Source organism: Anolis carolinensis, chromosome 2, assembly GCF_035594765.1.
Source record: "Anolis carolinensis isolate JA03-04 chromosome 2, rAnoCar3.1.pri, whole genome shotgun sequence".
NCBI classification, from domain to species: domain Eukaryota; kingdom Metazoa; phylum Chordata; class Lepidosauria; order Squamata; family Dactyloidae; genus Anolis; species Anolis carolinensis.
In genome coordinates this window covers 72856935-72876699 of record NC_085842.1, presented here as the reverse complement: position 1 = coordinate 72876699, position 19765 = coordinate 72856935, and the positions used below count along the sequence as shown (strand labels likewise).

At 38.9% G+C, this 19765-nt stretch overlaps 1 protein-coding gene across 1 annotated transcript in view; it reads right to left on the bottom strand.

Annotated features, from left to right (window-relative positions):
* nup210 (nucleoporin 210) overlaps positions 1 to 16656 on the bottom strand; it is a 123258-nt gene extending 106602 nt beyond the window's left edge. The window contains exon 1 of the mRNA XM_062969969.1: positions 16295 to 16656. Within this exon, the coding sequence (XP_062826039.1) occupies positions 16295 to 16449 (155 nt within the window). The 5' untranslated portion in view covers positions 16450 to 16656. The remainder of the gene's footprint in view (positions 1 to 16294) is intronic.
* Between the last annotated feature and the right edge of the window lie 3109 nt (positions 16657 to 19765).

The window sequence follows — 19765 nt, the reverse complement described above, 5'->3', positions numbered from 1 at the left end:
AAGATTACAATTAAAACTACAATTGCATGCTCAATTATGCCACATTGCTTTTTCAGCAATGACAGTTTCAGGCATTTGAGTCTTGGTTTAAAAGCAATGAATAAATAAAATCCATCAGGCAGGAGGCACATAGTAATAGTGCTCTGAACATGTGACTATTCTTTCCCATGCAGAAAGTAGCAATGTGTCCCTGCTATAAAAGTAAGAAGGACAGATAAAATTGCCCCACATGCATCTATGTCTCCTGCAGGTCTCCTCCTGAAAACTAAACACATTCCCCTCTGTTTCCAAAACAGATGGTGCACAACTGTTTTTCTCACAGCAGGAATGGCTCCATGGTTTGTTGGTCTGATGCATCATGTGGCAGCAGCTAGCTTCCCTTCACATCTTTGCTTCCTCTCAACAGACTAAAGAAGCAAGCCAAGAGTAAAAACCTGGAATTTTTTAATTTTGGTTTGTGCTGGGATATGACCAACCAGTAAAGGGAAGCTGCTTGCTGCAAAAGGCATGATAAGCCTACTACTCTGCACCATGGATCGTTCAGACCCTTCTGCTCCAAGCACAAGCAATTAAATAGTGTGAAGCTCATTCATGATAAGCCAAGGTTTCCATGGAACTCTCCCTTGTCATATAATGTGAATGTATCCAGTCTTTCCTTCTGTCCCAAAGAAATGAATTCCAGGTGTTTCTTTCTTCCCTGCAGCAGCTTCTCCTCCCAACATTGTATTTAAAATGTTTTTCAATTAACCTGCAGAAGATAAAACAATGGAAAAAGGGAGTTTTGAAGTTACAAGCTCAAGTCTTTAATACCTCTTTCCCTCTTACTTAAAAAAAATCCCTGCTTGAGTTTAGATTGCCTGAGAGGTATATGGAAATAATACATTCTCAGGATGGGACTGCCAAAGCTCTTCAGCTGCTCTGAGTTCAGGACAAGGATAGTTCTGGGAGAAAAAAAGCAAAGGATTATGAGGAGAAGCAGCTGTGCACACAGAGAGGTAGAGAAATAAATTGAACACTGCCCAACCTAATACTGAAACTGATGAAGCTAGCCCTTGTCTGCCAGCTCATCAATCAGACCTGAAGTATTTCCAAAGAGGCCAATAAGCTCTGCCAATGCCATTCAGAACTAGAGAACACAGACTTTAAAAATTTACTACAGGCTTTCTCAGCAATTCACTTTAGCTGCTATATTCAACTTTCTTGACCAAGGAAGACTTCCTTAATTATGGCTTACTGAAACAAACTTCTAACTATGATTTTGGAAACCAACTTATATTACAATAAACTAAAGCTAAGAATAAACAAAATTCAAGTTTTGGACATAATGTTGAACTGTGATTAAATGAATGATGAAAAGAAAGAGATGGCTGGGGTCATATCAGAGAAGAATAGGAGGAAGTGCTAATGAGTCCAACACTCAAAGGTCAAGTTGACTGGAGATGATGGAATATGCAATACAATCAATTTGTAAGATTATGCTAAACAACTTTAGTAAGGCCACTGAGTTGAACAGAGCTAATCACGTTATATTTACCTAATGACAACAATTGTTAAAATGTTGACACCCTGCCCTAAATCATGAGGTTTCCAAGCAGCATTCAAGTAAAACTGATGTTAACAGATTAGGACTTCTGGTAGTAATGGTAACGTACTGGCTGACCCTTCATTAAACTCTCGGGGGAAAAGCTTTCATGTGCAGAATACACCAATCCAGGGCCCCTCCACACAGCCATATAACCCAAAACACCAAGGCAGAAAATTCCACAATATCTGCTTTGAACTAGGTTATCTGAGTCCATACTGCAATGTATTCCAGTTCAAAGCAGAAAATATGGGATTTTATTCAGCTGCATGGAAGGGGGCCCAGTGGTACTTCGAACTGATGAAAGTTGTTGCCCTGGTATTGGGAACTTGGAGCCAGTTCTCAAGGCTCTTCCACATAGCCATTAAGGCTGATAATCCACAATGTCTGCTTTGATTTAGATAACCCAAATCAAAGCAGACATTGTGGATTATCAGCCTTAATATTCTGGGTTATATGGCTATGTGGAAGAGCCTTGAGAACTAGCTCCAGGTTCCCAATACCAGGGCAACAACTTTCATCACACTGTCATATAATCCAGATCTGTGTGGATTTTATATAGCTGTGTTGAAGGCCCCTCAGATATTCAATTCCTGGCTATTGTGCTTTGCTGAGGCATCTCTTTTGGTGGCACACGAAAGCAGAGGGAACAGTAAACAAGACCTACCACATCTGGTGGTTGCTTTTCACAGCAGAAGTGATGCCAATTAATCATTTTAATGATGAGACTGGGAAGATTCACTGTGTGACAAGATCCTGACTGATGGACAGTTTATTGCCTTTTTAGTTTTCTTCTACTTATTTGAAACACGAGTAAAATAGCCATTTAGTGCCCAAAATGAATGAAAATCAGAAAAACTACCACTGTTAAAGGAAGCCTGCCCCCAATTAAGTTGGTTGAATAGTGGTACTCAAGAATTGCAAGAAAGGCTACTAAGGTCCAGGTGGCCAGATAGCCGTTAGCAGTTGCCTATGTGGTCACCAAAGAATTTGAGTCTGTTTACACAGCCATAACAAAGAATGGTTTCCACTAGGAGGAGTAACAATGAATATTTAATGACTGAGACTAAGAGGGAAATGAGAACTAGAAAGATTTCCACTACAGTGTCACCATGTGTACAGGAGGTATTATTACAAGAAAGGTCCAGTTACTTTAATATTGTCAAAGAAGTATCAGGCTTATTGTGGATTACACTGACAATTGATTATGGGGCAAATGACTGCTGAAGAAAATAGAAGAACATCTGCAAACCAACCTAAACCAACTGGAATAGCCCACCTTATTGATGAAATGAAGACGATCACGAAAGATTTATCTGCTGATATGAAAGCCATATGTAATTCTTTGAAAAATCTGACTCGGGAGACAACTCACCAGAAATCATAGAAATTGGAATGTAAGACTCAGAAGCTGGAGGAGATTATAGAAAAATTAAGCACAAGTAAGAAGTTCTGGATGCAATGACACCCCTAGATCTTAATGAAAAGGGGAAAACATGAGTTTTAGGGCATGTCAGAATAGCAGGTGGAGGATATTTGTGTCAAAATGTTTGAAGTCCTTATTGATTTTTTTAAGTCCTTCATAAAGTTGGGAGATTGTCATGATCTATCGACAGGATATTTATGTGGCTAAAAAGAAAAACCTATCTAGAGATGTGGTGATTTTGCAGCAGCATCACTTGAACAAATTGACAATTGATAGTCAACAGATTATTTGGTTTAAGGATACACATCCTAGAATTCTGAAAACAAAAAAAGCCTTTGTAACACAAAAGTTGAAAGCAAGGGATAGAAGAAACTGGACAGAAACTATTTGAGTCAAAAGACATTCAGATTATATACAGTCAAAAAGGTGAAAGAATTTTTGAAAATGGAGATAAGTTTGATACACATCAGACTCAGAAGGAAAAGGAAGAAGAGCAAGAGGAAACATGTGGAGAAGAAAAATCAGAGGATGACAATAAAGATACAGGTTCTGAAAAATGAGGTGAAAAGGATATGGTCTCTAATAATGGCTAATGAAGATTTATGAATTACCCAAGATGGACAAATGGGCTATGCTGATTAAGGAAAAATCTTTGACTAAAATTGGGACTTCATTATCTTTTCACAACAATGGTGTATTTTTCAACTATAGGGTTTATGAACTAGCAGACTGTTGCCAAAATAATAATAATCAAATAGAGAGTGTGAAGTCAATAGATCCTTTTGTTTGTTTGTGCGTGTGTATGTGAGTTTTGTTTTCATTTTATCTAGTTTGTTATTTTAATAGTCATGTAGTTGTAGACTTGTAGAAATAGATAGTATGTAGTTGTGTATTTTTTAGTTTTAAACATCTAAAATTGCTTGTGTGGTATATTTTATTTTACAGGTATTTTATTTCCATGAATAAAAATTACTTTAAAAATGATGTAAGCAGTTTAAAACAATGTAAAGCCTAAAGGCATGCACATAAGCATATGGAGCCAATCAAACATTTTAGTGAGACAGAAACACTTCTACTTACTGCCAAAAGAAAATCTGCATTGGTACCAACCAGATATCTAAGGTATTCTATAACCAAAATGTCACAGCTGAAAAAGATCTATGTGTCCTCATATAGTGTAATGGACTCACTGGTGGAACCTGGAAAACCGACTCTCCTGTAAACCTCTATCCTCAGTTAATCATACATAGAGTGAAGCTCTCTTTTCAATATATCAATAATTTGGATCTTTAAATGTTACTGTAGGTAGTGAGAATTCAGACCAGAAGTGTAATAACAGCCAGGGCAATTCTTTTAAGCCAGTGCAATTCTGTTTGTGATATTTTGGTCAGCAGTCTAGCTGCTATGTTTTGCACCAGCTGCAATTTCTTCAAGGGCAAACTCATGTTGTGCACATTACACTAATATATGTATTTATTTTTATTCATTTTTATTTATTTACTTTGTTTTATATCCCACCCTCTCTCCCTCACTGAGGGACTCAGAGCAGCTAACACTTGGCAATAAGTCGATGCAGTTCAGCATAATACAATACTAATAAAAAATACATAAACTCTCAAAAGACAAAAATTAAAACAGCAATATATAAAACACGATAAACAGTATTACAACCATATTAAAACCAGTTATATTTAAACCAATTATATTAAAAGCCAATTCCATCTTATTGTCATCTAACTGGAGAGTTACCTACACATGAACAACTGTGTCCAGGAACAGCTATCGCTGATAATCTGCTACTAACCCCAGGCCTTCTGAGCCACTGACTCTTCTTGTGAGTCCTCTGACAACATTTCCTCTCAAATATGGAACCCAGTACACAGAGGATGTTTTGTAGTCAGATATGCAAAAAGATTCCTGCAAAGAACAACCAAACCACAGGGCAAGTTGAAGGTGTGGTATATTTCAGAGGCCTAGCTCACATATAATACCATATCAATTCAATTGCCCAAGAAAATTGTAAAAATTGACTCTGAAACTGTAGGAGTTAGGAATCTGCAATAGAAAATTATAGATTACCATCCCTTAAGAAAGGCTTAAAAATAAATTAAATAAAATAGATTTATATTTGTTGTGCAGATGTCACAGGAAGCTTAGAATTTATCATCCATATCCTCCGCATTTGTTTTAATTGCAAAATTATCCTTTTTATCTTTTAAAGAAAAAAATGGGAATGTGAAATGGCTATTTGGCATAAGTTGCAATACACAACAGTATGATTCATTTCTGAATACACACAAATAGGATTGTGTTGTTGGTGCCCCCAAATCTTCCCACCTTTTATAATAAAAATATAATGAAATCACCCATACATCCTGCTTGTGGTGCCTTAGAAATCAATCTGAAGACAGGACTAGAAAACTTATCACATTGTGTATGAAAGAACAGCCTGAAGACTCAACTTCAAAGTGCTAAAATGTGCTTGACTTGAAGATGGAAACACAAAGGACTAAGGAAACTAAAATGACTTCTGATAGATTTATGGCCACTTGTAACTATCACTCCCCATTGTTATAAATGAGTTCTTGAACATCTGTTGGTCTGAAGAACTTGAGAAAATAAATGATGATCAGGCCTACCACAATTTGACATCTTGATAAATATAAAGACCTACTTCTGCTTCTGTAACTGAAAGAACATGAGGATACTAAGATACTGAATAACTGATACAAACATTCACCCTTCAAACTACCTTTATTATTATTATTTTTTGGGCTGGTGGTGGCATCTCTTAATTGCAGAAGCACATTACATTACCTACTGCAAAGCAGAAGAAAGCTACAAACCTAAATAAGTGTAGAGTGATCCAGTTCAAACACAGGGCTTAATTATGGTAGTAACCTAAGTATTATTATTATTATTATTATTATTATTATTATTATTATTATTATTATTAAATTTATTTTTATCTTGCTTTTCTCCCCATACGGACTCAGGGTGGCTAACAATGACATGACACAATACAATAGTTTAAAAACAAGGCAAGTACATATACATATGAACATAAAAATTAAAAACAGTATTTGTGCCATGAGTGTAAAAATTAAAATACAGTTAAAATAATATAATTAAAATACAATTAAAATAATATTTAAAAATTAGATAGCCTCCCAGAATCCCCAGAAGCCTGCTCCTTGTCAATATCTAAATGACTAATGGCAGAAATATGTCTTCATCTGCCTGGAAAAGGCAAGCAGGGATGGAGGCCCTTATTTATTTATTTATTTATTTATTTATTTATGTATTTATTTATTTCCGGTATTTCTACCCTGCCCTTCTCCCCTGGGGGACTCAGGGCGGCTGCACACAGCCCTATATCCCAGAATATCAAGGCAGAAAATCCCACAATATCTGTTTTGAACTGGGTTATCTGAGTCCACACTCAGATAATGTGAGATTTTCTGCCTCAATATTCTGGGATATAGGGCTGTGTGGAAGGGTCCTAGGGAGGGATTCTTAGGAGTCACTGAAAGGGTCTTCTCTTATGTTCCCATTAATGAGCTGAGAGGCTGGTGGGACAGAGAGAAGGCCCTCTCCAGATTATCTTAATGTTCTAACAGGCTCATACAGAGAGATGTGATACTTCAAATAATCTGGACCCAAGCCATAAATGATCTAGGTCAAAAGTTTCTCTTAACTGTGATTCATGATTGATTCAACCAATTTCATCCTTTTTAATTAAAAAAAATCACAGCACAATAGTGCTTAGAGGCTGTTACCAAATGTTGCCTTTTAATCCTTAATGTTGGTAGATCATAAAAACAGTGAGAAAATACCAAGCTTCTACCCATCTCAAGGTTGAGTCTCAACCTAAGGTCTCTTTGGCATGCACAGTTTGAAGGTGATTTAAGTTCAAGGTCTATGTGAGTGTGGTCCAACCTAAACCAACTTTGTATGCCTTTTGCTCCTCATTTTGAGGGCAGAATAGCCACCTTCTTAGACCACTCAAAGGAGCTTTAAGGGCAGAAGATTTTCATGTGATGATGTGAAAGTTATCAGGTAATTGAGATAAAGTGATTATAAATCAGCTGCTTTTATCACTACTCTTTTCGACCTTCACAAGACACAAGGACAGACAGGATAAATTGAAGGCCTCTTGTTCATGGAGATGCTAGATGTTGTAAGGGATACAATGTCAATGGAAGGCGCATCCAAACAACATGTAAAATGTGAGAGCTCCTGCGTTTTTACCTGGGGCATCCAAACGAAGCCTCAGGTAAAAGCGAATTAATTCGGTATGTGGAACAACCCAGGTCTTTCCAGTTGTGGGCCTCGTGTGAATTAGGCCTGGGGACTTCCTGTCCCAATCCACACAGTTGTCTCAGGATCTTTGGGCTTCTGGAGCCCAAAAAACCAAAGACAGCCCCCACCACCTCCCAAACCTTTTTTAAAAAAGCCTTAAAAAGTAAAACTTACTTATCCAGCAGGCATGTGCCAGGAGGGGGAGGGGATGAGGAAAATAACTCCTGCCCTCCTTCTCCTGGGGCATCATTTCTACGCGTCAGGAGAGGACCGGCAGCAAGGTAATGCCAGACAGGTAAGTATTTTCACTTTTTAAGACTTTCCTGGGATGTGGGAGATGAGGGTTGTTGGTGTCTGGGTGCCATGCCAGAAGGTCTGGCAGGGCATCTGGACACCCCCTTTTGGAAAGCATAGATTTTTTTTTTACTGGTGTGGGACCAGAAGTCCCGCCTGACCCAGGTTTTTTAAACCCAGGTTAGACCTGACTTTTCCCTTGTTTGGAACTTCCTGGAGATGCTAGATGTAAAAGGCAATCAATAACAGTCTTTTCAATAGTGTAGGTGGGAGTAATGGGATGCTTCTGAGAATTGTATACGATTGCGCAATAAACAGAACAATGAAAAAGCAAACATGTCACTCTGCTAAATGATCTCTCAGTGTAAAGCTACATTCATACTTTTACTTGTTTTCCTTCCTACACAGAGAATATAATATTTAAAACACTTGTGAAACAACTGTGCTTCCTGTTGTTTGTATGTGCCACAAAATCCTTTTAGACAGACTTATCAAACAGTACAAACATACGAGATTAAGAAGAGAAAACATTAGAATAAGACCAGTGCTCAGAAATTTGGTGACTGCCTTGAGCTTATTGACGGGAGTACAAATGTGCTCCTGGGAGATGTCTTGTTATCAATAAGGAAATAAATACCCTAACAAAATAACCAGAGCTAACTACAAAATCACACTGGTATAAATGCCAATACTATGATGATCAAGTTTCAAGACTGAGGCTCTACCAAGTAAGCTTACATATTCAAGGGATCTAAAAATACATACTAAATGAAGCACATACATTTCAATACACAATTAGCTATTTATTCAACTGCACCTTTAGACTAAATTCTGAAAAAGACCAGATTTATAGTTCTCTAAAGAACATTCTGAACCAAATTGACTTAACCAGGCTGAAAGGGCTGGAGTGGCTAGGGCCCCTTCTACATTGCCATATAAAATCCAGATTATCTGCTTTGAACTGGATTATATGGCAGTGTAAACTCAGATAATCTAATTCAAAGCAGATAATGTAGATCATCTGATTTGATAATCTGCATTATATGGCAGTTTAGAAGGACCCTAGGTCACTCCTGGATGTCTTTGGCCCTATCTACTCTGGCCATTTAATGCAGTTTGGAACTTGCTTCAAACTGCAGTGGCCACGGAACAAACTACCACAAAAACTGCAAATGAAAGCCCTTAATATTCATGAATGCTCAGTGGTTTGTATAATCCCCACCTGGGCCTCAAACTACTTCCAGAATTTCCAATGTAATCATCTGCACAATGAAACCACTGTTTCAATATCAGTTTGAAACTGAATTAAATGGTCAGTGTCCTAGAGCAGCCCCACACTTTGGGTAGAATGTTGATAGCACGACAGGCTCCAATATACCTAGTAGTCAGTAGAGATCAGGTATGGGAAAAATTCAGCCCTCCAGGTATTTTGGACTTCCAACTCCCACAATTGTGGAAATTGAAGTTCAAAACGCTTGGAAGGCCGAAGTTTGCACATGCCTGGTATAGATGAACCCTTGGAAACCAGAAGTAATATGCTATTGTAGTGTGATTGTTTTTGGTTCTTTTGTGGGCAGCTGTCTGGGTACACCCAAAAGGGTTATAAGGTTTTTTTAACTCCAGTCTCACAGATATATCTGCTTCCATATATTTTTCACTATTTGTAGTCCTTAATCTCTGCTCCTTTCTCCTAAATCTATTTTTAAAATGTACGTGAAAGAGGCCTGAATATGAAGCAGATTCATATAATCACATATGACTTACACAACTTATTGCAATGCTATAAATCTAGACGTTCTGCACATAATTTCATATCTCTTTAAGTCTATTGTTCATATTAATAGTTGTACAAAATAAGATGCTTCTTTTTGAAAGCCCACACATGTTACATTGGGAATATTCATCTCCTATGAAAATCCTGACAGCCTGAAATAATACTAACATCTGTTCACATTTTTGAAGCCTGCCGAATTCACAGGGGCTAATTATGCTTCTTGTATTCACTAAACATTGTCAGGTGGTGAATGTTGGGGGAACTCAGCTCATTGAATCAATGCCACTAAAGTTGCTTGGGCCTCTTCTACACTGCCGTGTAATCCAGATTATCAAAGTAAAAATCCACATCATTTGCTTTAAACTGGATTATATGAGTCTACACAGCCATATAATCCAGTTTAAAGCAGATAATCTGGATTTTATATGGCCGTTGAGGCTGGATTTACATTGCCCTATATCCCAGGATCTGATCCCAGATTACCTGTTTATCCCATACTATCTGGCAGAGTAGATTCATATAATCCAGTTTAAAGCAGATAATCTGGGATCAGATCCTGTGATATAGGGCAGTATAGAAGGAGCCATAGAAGGGGCCTTAGGCCCCCTCTATACTGCCATATAATCCAGATTATCTGATCTGAACTGGATTTATGAGTCTACACTGCCATATAATCCAGTTCAAAGCAGATAATCTGGATTTTATGTGGCAGTGTAGAAGGGGCCTTAGAGATATGTGGGGTTTGAGATATGGTTTCATTAAATGATCAGACTTTGATTCTGACTGTTATAGATTTACAAGCATAAGTACATTTGGTAGGGTGTATGTTTCTTTGAAAGAGAGTTTGTTAAAAGCACTATTGTGTCAATTGTCTTTCAAGGAATTGGCCCAATCACTCAATTATGTTGATTATGTAAGGTCTGCAACAACTGATCTGTATGCAACTGAGACCAATTCTGCATACACGTGCCAAATGCCAACTGTCTAACAGATTTTATAGAGAGACAATCTGAACATCATTCTTGTTCATATTCTATTACTTGGCATTAAACATGTCTGTGCAGAATAAATCTAAGTATATCAGCCGGTCGTGTTTAAAGGCTTAAACATGAAAATGGCATTAGAATGGCCAGATGAAGTTGGCTTACTTATTTAGATATCCTCTCAAGTTTCTTCACTATCCCATAGCTTACATTTCAGAAGTTCAATAAATTATTTAATCAAAAGTGACTCTAAAAAGACTAAGCCACACTCAGAGAGGGAAGAAATACATAACACAGAAGTCAAAGTAATAATGATGTTTTAAAATATTAACCCCACCAAGTGACACTGAAGCCCTAGCTAAATGCATGTAACATGCCAGTTTAATAGCAAACTTCTGTAGTATGGGGCAGTTGTACAATTTTTCCCCAACTGTCTTGCTAAAAAATCTGTTTTTTTATACAAGCTTTGCATGTACATTTTTCAAAACACAGAACCGAACAAAGAAATGATCAAAGACGAGAACCGAAAATAGACGGAACAAGGCATTAGATGTTTCTTATACAACCAAGGCACTACAATTCCACTTTATCAGGGCTGCATCCTCTGGAATTATGAGATACATAGGTTGGTGAAACACTAGGGCTCATCTGAAAATTATAAATGTCCCTCCCTAAACTATAGCTGCCAAAATGTCATAGGATGAACCCATAGTATTTAAAGCATCCCCTCTAATGTTTCACAAATGTAAACTGGGGCATATGAGGTCAAATGACATCATAGTGTGGTCAAGCTGGCAAAAGTTTTTTAACCAGGAAAAACCAGGAAAAACTAGGATGGGACTGCAGTGGTTATTTCTGCCTGACCTTCTGCTAAAGGCTAGATTATGTCCTCTTCTCTCTTCACTCTCTTGCTGAATTACTAAATTAAACCATTAAATGCTAATCAAGCTGGCCAAATGCAACATTCACACTTGCCTCAAATAGACAAGAGTTCTTTCTACCAACCTGGACTTTCCACTTGCCTAGTTTCCAAAAGACCTCACAGTCTCTGAGGATGGCTGTCGTAGATGTGGGCAAAATGTCAGGAGAGAATGCTTCTGGGACATTGCCATGCAGCCCAGAAAACTCACAGCAACCCACTAAATGAAAACTTTTGCACTTTGGACTTCTTTTACAGCAAGAGAAGGAAGCTGAGTGCAAATGCAGAAAGTGGAAGGAGAAGACATAAATTGGGGCATTTTTAAAGCAGCTAAAAATCAGGCCAACAGAATATTAATCAGGAGTGTCCCTGCTATAGTAGGACAGTTAGAGGGTATGGTATTGAAGTGCCATGATTGTATAATGGGGAAAAACGTTAGTAAACTAAGTTCCATCAGAAAAATTGCTATTTAGTAAACTAAGTTTCTATCAGACAAATGTGCAAGTACAATGATGAATCTGTTTTCATGAAGGTGCAAAAAGCAGCCTCGGAAGAATGACTGCTTGCAAAACTGCAGCAGAGGAGGAAGTGGTTAAATTCTACCTTCCGGCCTGCTGCCCTACTATCAAAGCCTTCGTGAGCTTCCATTCATACTTCAAATATGCATATTACACAAGATACAGTTTTTCCTTTAGTAATTCACATTATATTTTATTTCATGTTCATTTTACAATTCTTTTTGCTAGTCATATTACAGATAAATACTATTTGGTTATTTGTTATACACAGGCAGTTTGAAAAGGAGGGACAGGCTTGAAAGCGCCCCCACCCCTTAATTCCCTGTTGCCCTTCCAATGGTGGGCAAGCAATTTTTTTATTTATACAGGTTTTGGCAAGTCATTTTGGCAAGTCATTAGGTGCTGAGAAAGGGGCTTTTATCCACTGTGTGCATTAAATCATTTTTGCTGATGTGCTTTTTAAACTGCTTTGAATTTGGTTGGGTTTTTTTAATTACATGGTTAATTGTAATTTAATGATCTAATTTGTGTTTTTATCGTTATCTTCTTTAATCTTGTTGTGAGGTACCTTGAATCCCAATTTAGGAGAATTGCAGAATTCCAGATGTTGTTTAATGGTACCTCCAGTTAATACTAGCTCATACAATAAAGTATCATAGGACTTTCAGTCCAACAGATTCTGGAGTTCTGCACATACATTTTCTCTACTTTTACAAGACTTCATCAGCCTGTGACCAGAAATTCTTATTTGTCAGAGGTGATAAGAAGAGTAGCTGTTTCCAAACCTGAGGTATTGCATTCACATGCATCACTAAACAACAAAGTCAGTTGGAATAAACTTTTCTGTTCCTGGGTTGAAAATATTATTTCCTGTTTAAATTTGCAGTATTTACTTTGAAAGTATTTTTTTAACTCCAGAAAGGTTTTTGTGGCTGCCACAAACTATGTTGAATTGGTTGAGACTCTATCTATAACATATTAATTGAAAAACTATAGCAAAATGCATTGCAAGATGTACCACAAAAACAAAGTTTTTGCAGTTTAATAAACTTTTTCCATAATTTTATGATAGAAGCGATTAGGAAATGACATTTATAACCCAGGAACAAAAACTATGTTACATAATGTAATGAAACGAAGTATCCAAGTCACATGCTAATCCTCAATATTATCACCACCATAAATAAATTCCACTGACCCCTGTGGAAGTTGTCTCCTAACTGGTACACCTACATTATGCTATTAAACTGCTATGGTCATTTCTAAGGCTTATTGAGATCTACATAGCTGTCAAACATTTATTAAGGATCAGGATGATAGTCACACAGAAAAAAGATTGAAATGGTAGATCATTCAGATTTTTACAATCTGCATAATCTGGCCCTTACATGTTTATCAAAATGCACACATTTTGCAATTATGAAAATGGCCAAGTACAGTAGTTACTGTGATATAACCCTATGCTTTCAAGAATTACAGTTTGCTCTCTATGTTCATACATTCTATATTCATGAATTTAATCATCTGTGGCTTGAATATGCACATCTACCAAGAGAACAAACCAAAAAAATAAATAAAGGATATTTCTAGGATGTAACTTATATACAATGGCAAAATCAAGTGTTTTTTTTTCTTTTTGGGACTTGAGCAACCATGAATTTTGGCATCCAATGGGAAGCCCTGGAACCAAACCCCAGTGGATACAAAGGGTTCACTGTATTTTCACTTTCTTGTGATTATTTTAAACTGTATTGTAAGAACATTTACTCATAAAGGCAGCCTTTATTATATATGTGTGTATGTGTGTGTATATATACACAGACACACATATAAATATACATATATTCTTTATAGTGTTAAACAGTTTTTAGAATCACATTCTAGTTGATGAAAAAATTGGAAATGCAAAGGTGTTCAATCATGTATCAAATTTCAGAGAGATCTGGTAGTTTTCAAAGAAGTAGCCATGTTAGTCTCTTGTAACGTAAAATGAAAGCACATTGTATTTTCCTGCATACTGAGGGTTGGACGGGATGGCCCTTGGGGTCTCTTACAACTCTATAATTCTTAGGGCCCTATAATCCAGAATATCAAGGCAGAAAAGAAAGCGGAGAAAAAAACAGAAATCTGGCAGCAACTTTAAGACTCATTTTTATATCTGCATGAACTTTCATGAATATCTTTGGATACTGTATCTAATCAGTCTATTTTCATTTTAATCCTACTTCCTTCCATGTCAATGTAGTTCACTATGAAAAGCAATCCTGTGGAAGTTTAGAAACTATCCAGCTCTTTGCAGAATGAATTTTCAGTCATATGGGGTGACTGAAGGCCACAAACATTTGTGCCAAAATGAAATGCTTAGTTTTTAAGGTGCTTCAAGATTAGGAAGAACTTCCTGATGGTAAAACCTGTTCTGCAGTGGAATATGATAGTAGTGGAGTCTCCTCTCTGAGGTTTTAAAGCAGAGGCTGGATGGCCATCTGTATGTATTTTTCTGCATACAGAGGGTTGGCCAGGATGGCCCTTGGGGTCTCTTAAAACTCTATAATTATTAGAGCCCTTCCACACAGCCATATAATCCACAATATCAAGGCAGAAAATCCCACAATAACTGCTTTGAACTGTGTTATCTGAGGCCCTTTCCACACAGCTGAATAAATTCCTACATTATCTGCTTTGATCTGGAATATATGGCAGTGTGGACTCAGATAACCCAGTTCAAAGCAGATATTGTGGGATTTTCTGCCTTGATATTCTGGTTATATGACTGTGTAGAAGGGCTCAAAGTCCACACTGCCATATAACCCAGTTCAAAGCAGAAAATATGGGATTTTATTCAGGTGGAAGGGGCCTAAGATTCCTTTCTAAGGGCCCTTCCACACAGCCATAAAACCCAGAATATCAAACCAGAAAATCCCACAATATCTGCTTTGAACTGGGTTATCTGAGTCCACACTGCCATATAACCCAGTTAAAAGCAGAAAATAATAATTATTATTATTATTATATAATTATTATTATTATACCCCGCCCCATCTCCCTCAGGGCGGAGACTCGGGGCGGCTTACATGGGGCCAAGCCCCGGTCACAAACAATATAAAAACATAACAATAAAACAATCAATGAACAATAAAACGAGTCATAGGTCAAGATACAGTAAATATACTATGATAAAATCCTGGGTTGGCTCTAAAAAAGAACTGGGCCAAAAAAGTGCAATTAGTGTCAGATTCAATCAAGGTGAGGTAGATCCCAGAACTATTGTCCTGTTAAAGAAAATGTGGGATTTTATTCAGATGTGTGGAAGGAGGGGCCTAAATTTGCAGAAGTTGACTGGAATACTATTATTATAGGATGTTTACTATGTTGGTTGATTAGTAGATTACTACCCTTTTGTATAACTTCTATTTTAAATCCAAAGTCTTTAAAAACTTTCTTTTCTATAACTGCTAGTGAGCATTCTGGTACTGTGGAAGAAATTGATTTAACCATTTTGATTTCTTGCTGTCTTTTATTATATCCTTCGTATAAAAATCAACAACTGAAGTGTCACTTGACTGACTGCTGGTTTGTAAAGGGATAAAAATGTCTTTTTTTCTCGTTATCTGAGTTTCTTTATGTGGGACAAAAACATGTTTCTTGAATGTCTGGGGGAAAAACAAACTCTTGGGGATGGAATGCTTTCTCCTTTTCTTTCCCGAACTTCACTGCTCCGTGGTTTGTCCCTTTTGTGCTTTAAAACCTGGTTTTGCTTTGCTCACGGTGTGCTTTTGTCCCTTACAGGAGATACTCTGCCATTCAGATGAGGAGCTTTTTTTTTTCTGTGTCAGGAGCAACCGGAGTTGCTTCTGGAGTGAGAGAATTGGCCCTCTACAAGGACGTTGCCCAGGGGACGTCCGGATGTTTTTACCATCCTTGTGGGAGGCTTCTCTCATGTCCCCGCATGGAGCTGGAGCTGATAGAGGGAGCTCATCCGCGCTCTCCCCGGGTGGGATTCGAACCTGGCAGCCTTCAGGTCAGCAACCCAACCTTCAAGTCACAAGGCTTTTATCCCCTAGGCCACCGGAGGTGAGGAGCTGAGCTTCTCCTTGCCTTCAGAGACCACAGCAGGGGGCTGCTCACTTTGGCACCATCCGAGGCAAACTCTGAACTGTCCAAATCTCAAATTCCATTGTGAGGCCCTCCAGTTAACTCTGCCTGGGCTTGAAGGGGAAGCTTTCCCGCCTTCGTTGAGTTGGTCAACAACCCCCTAAGACCGATGTAACAGGCATGCGCAAACTTTGGCCCTCCAGGCGTTTTGGACTTCAACTCCCACAATTCCTAACAGCCTGCCGGCTGTTAGGAATTGTGGGAGTTGAAGTCCAAAACGCCTGGAGGGCCTAATTGTGCCTGTACCTGCTAGTGTAGAGCCAGACTCGACCAGGAAGGCCGGCCCCGCGTGGCTTCCCCACGTGTCTGAGCGAGCCGGGCGCCTTCGCCCCTCCTGGACTCACCAGCGGTAACAGCCCTCGCTCGCCTCCAGGGTGAAGTTGACCTTAGTGCTACGCGCGAAGGGCAGCAGCACTTTGGGGATGTTGAGCTTGGAAGGCGCGGCGGCCCAAGGCTGCAGGAGGAGGAAGAGGAGCGGGAGGCGGAAAGGAGGTGCCATGCTGCTGGGCTCCCCTGTCGCTGCGCCAAAGCCTCCTGACCCTGTGACACTGGCTCTGCCGCCAAACCAGTGCCGGAATCGCCCGCCTCGAGCTCCTATTCGAGGGACGTCACCCAAGAAGAGGGCTTTGGAGGCGGGGAAGCAGCCCGGCCTGGAGCAGGCACAGAGGGAGGAGCGGCAGCAGCAGGTGCCCAGCCGGGCCTCACACGGGCAGAGCGCGCGCACACACGCGCCCGCCTTTGGCCCGCCTTGCCCCTGGAAAGCGCCGCCAAACACGCATCCACACACTGTAGGATTAATGCAGTTTAACACCACTTGGGCTGTCATGGCTCCGTGATAAGGAATCCTGGCAGCCGTAACACTATGTAACACGCTTTTGGTTCCTGAGTTATGAATGCCATTTCCTATTCGATTCTATCGTTTAAAAAGAAAAGTTGGAAGAAGTTTATCAAACGGCAGGAACTTTAGGTTGCTGTGAGTTTTCCGGGGTGTACGGCCATGTTCCAGAAGCATTCTTTCCTGATATTTATTTATTTATTTATTTACAGCATTTATATTCCGCCCTTCTCACCCCGAAGGGGACTCAGGGCGGATCACATTACACATATAGGCAAACGTTCAATGCCTTTTAACATAGAACAAAGACAAGACAAACATAGGCTCCGAGCGGGCCTCGAACTCATGACCTCCTGGTCAGAGTGATTCATTGCAGCTGCTCTCGAGGAATATCAAAGGCACTGAAGACTAATTCAACCAGAGAAGTCAGCCATAGCAGAGCACTTGATGAACTTGGACACAGCATATTATTGGAGAACACAGAAATGCTCGATCACCCTAACAACCACCATGTCAGACTACACAGAGAAGCCATTGAAATCCAAAAACTTGGACAATTTCAACAGAAAGGAGAAAACCATGAAAATGAACAAAATCTGGCTACCAATATTTTTTTAAAAAAACCTCTAAAATTAGAACAATAAATAAATAACAACACTCTGAAAACAGGAATTACAGGAATGAATCAATCAGGGGCAGCTAACACCTCAGAACAAAGGATCCTCCCAGGCAGGATTGATGCTTGCAAGGTCATTAATGCTAATCAAGGTGATTAATTACAACATTCACATTGGCCTTCAACAGACAAGAGTTCTTTCTCCCACACTGGACCTTCCACAGATATGTAAGCCTCCCTCGCTTAGTTTTCCAATATACCTCACAACCTCTGAGGATGCCTACCATAGATGTGGGTGAAACATCAGGAAAGAATGCTTTTGGAACATGGCCATACAGCCCGGAAAATATACAACAACCCACTGTAGAAGCTTTGTTTTTGCCGGACATCCTGCAGCACATTTTGCTTTCGCTTTTCAAAAAAAATTTTTTGCAGAGATATCAAGGCAGAGTCCACCAATTCAACACAGTTTTTGGCAGCCACAAAAATGAGGTTTCTGGAGTAGTACAACAACTGTCAAAGTAAGTATCGCACAATTAAACAAGACATAACAAACCAGCAACAGATTTTTTTTTCAAATTTTGTTACATAGTGTAATCTGGCCAGGCACCAGCACTCTTTTGAAATAAATGTATTCACTTATTGTATGTATATACCACGTTTCTCACCCCAGCGGAGTTTACAACATAATAATGGCAAAATTAAATTCCTAACTTACATATAAACTGAAACATAAAATCTAACAAAAACATATAACTGCATTAAAATCATAAGACCATTAAACATACAATATAAACAACATTTAGATATAAAAACATAGAATTAAAATATCTAATATAAACATTAAAATCACATGATCCAAAGAAGGCTAAAGACCTTGTAAAAACCACAGCTTCCACGCTTCCAAAGCATTTGAGCCATAACAGTTTATTTCGTGTCAAAAGCATTGCATAAATATACAAGTAAAACTGATAAAATATAGGGAAGACAAGCGGCTAAATAATTTAGACCAAAAACGGGCAACAGCGACCACATTGTCTGTAGCTTGTAACAGTTCTGTGCATGAGTCAGGGCACAGTGGGTAAGCATACAGATACTGAGTGGATTCTTAATCTAGGTAGTGCTGCTTAGCCAGGTTGTCTTTTGATCTGCCCACTCTACTTCTGAGTCTGTTTTGGGACTTCCAAGTTGCCCATTCTTGGTTTGCCCCTGAAGACCCTCGTGGGGGACCATCCATTTGGGATTTCCAGGTTTAGCTGCCCAGAGAGATATTCTTGCTGTTGCTGGAGGAACATTTGGAGGAGTGGTGGTTCTCATGAAACTTTCTTTTGATTTGAGTCTACTGGGAGGAAACTGATAGCAACGCAGTGGGTGGCTTTCACAGTATTAAACCTTATTTCTCACAGTTGGCAGCAACTTCCTGTTGCACATCGGGGGGGGGGGGGCAATGCCAGCTATCTTGAGTCTATCAACAGGTGTAGGTTTGAGACATTCTGTGATTATTCAACATGTTTCGTTCAGTGCTGTATTCACCTGCTTTATGTAGGCAGACTTGTACCAGACAGGGCAGGCATACTCAGCAGTTGAGTAAGACAAGGCCAAGCAGTTAATATCTGACTGCATTCAGTCTACAGTGTAAATGCTGCCCAAGGAAGCTGTGGCAGCATAAACAGTAGAAGTGCCTTGAGGGACGGGTTGCCTTTTTCTCTGGTTTTTCTCTGGTTTCTCTTTGCATAGCTGTTCACTTTAGGAGCACTTTTGTTTTTAAAGAAGCCATTCCAAGTCCAAGGTCACTTCTTTTAAAACTGGGGGTGCCTCAAAACTTTCATGTTTGCACCTCATGCTGTCTTCTGGTTTGTCGGAATAATTTACACAAACATGCCTTTTGTTTTTAAAAATTCCTGGCATTACTTTTAAGTATTGTTCTCACAGTACTTAATGGTCAATATTATTACAACACATTTCTCTTTCACAAGAGATATCCGGTGGTCCTCCGTGGACAAAAATTACAAAACTGTCATCAGTAACAAAACTTGGCATTGTGTGTATTGCAAAACATATAGAATTGTATATCTTTGCAACAGTTTTCATAATAATGCATAAATGTATAAGCATGTTGTAAACTTATATCTATATTTATTTTTACAGGCATGCATAAATATATGTGTATAAATATATCTAGTGTCATCACATAGAGTCATTGGCAGTAATCTGCAAGAAAAAATAGAAAATATTAAAGGCTGTAACTTCTATTGCATGACCTCTGGAGTCCTGCAAATATACTAGGGATGTATAGGAAGATCTCACAAATTTAGCCGTTCATCTTCTGGCCAGTATGATGTGATTTAGAGGCTGCGCTGATTC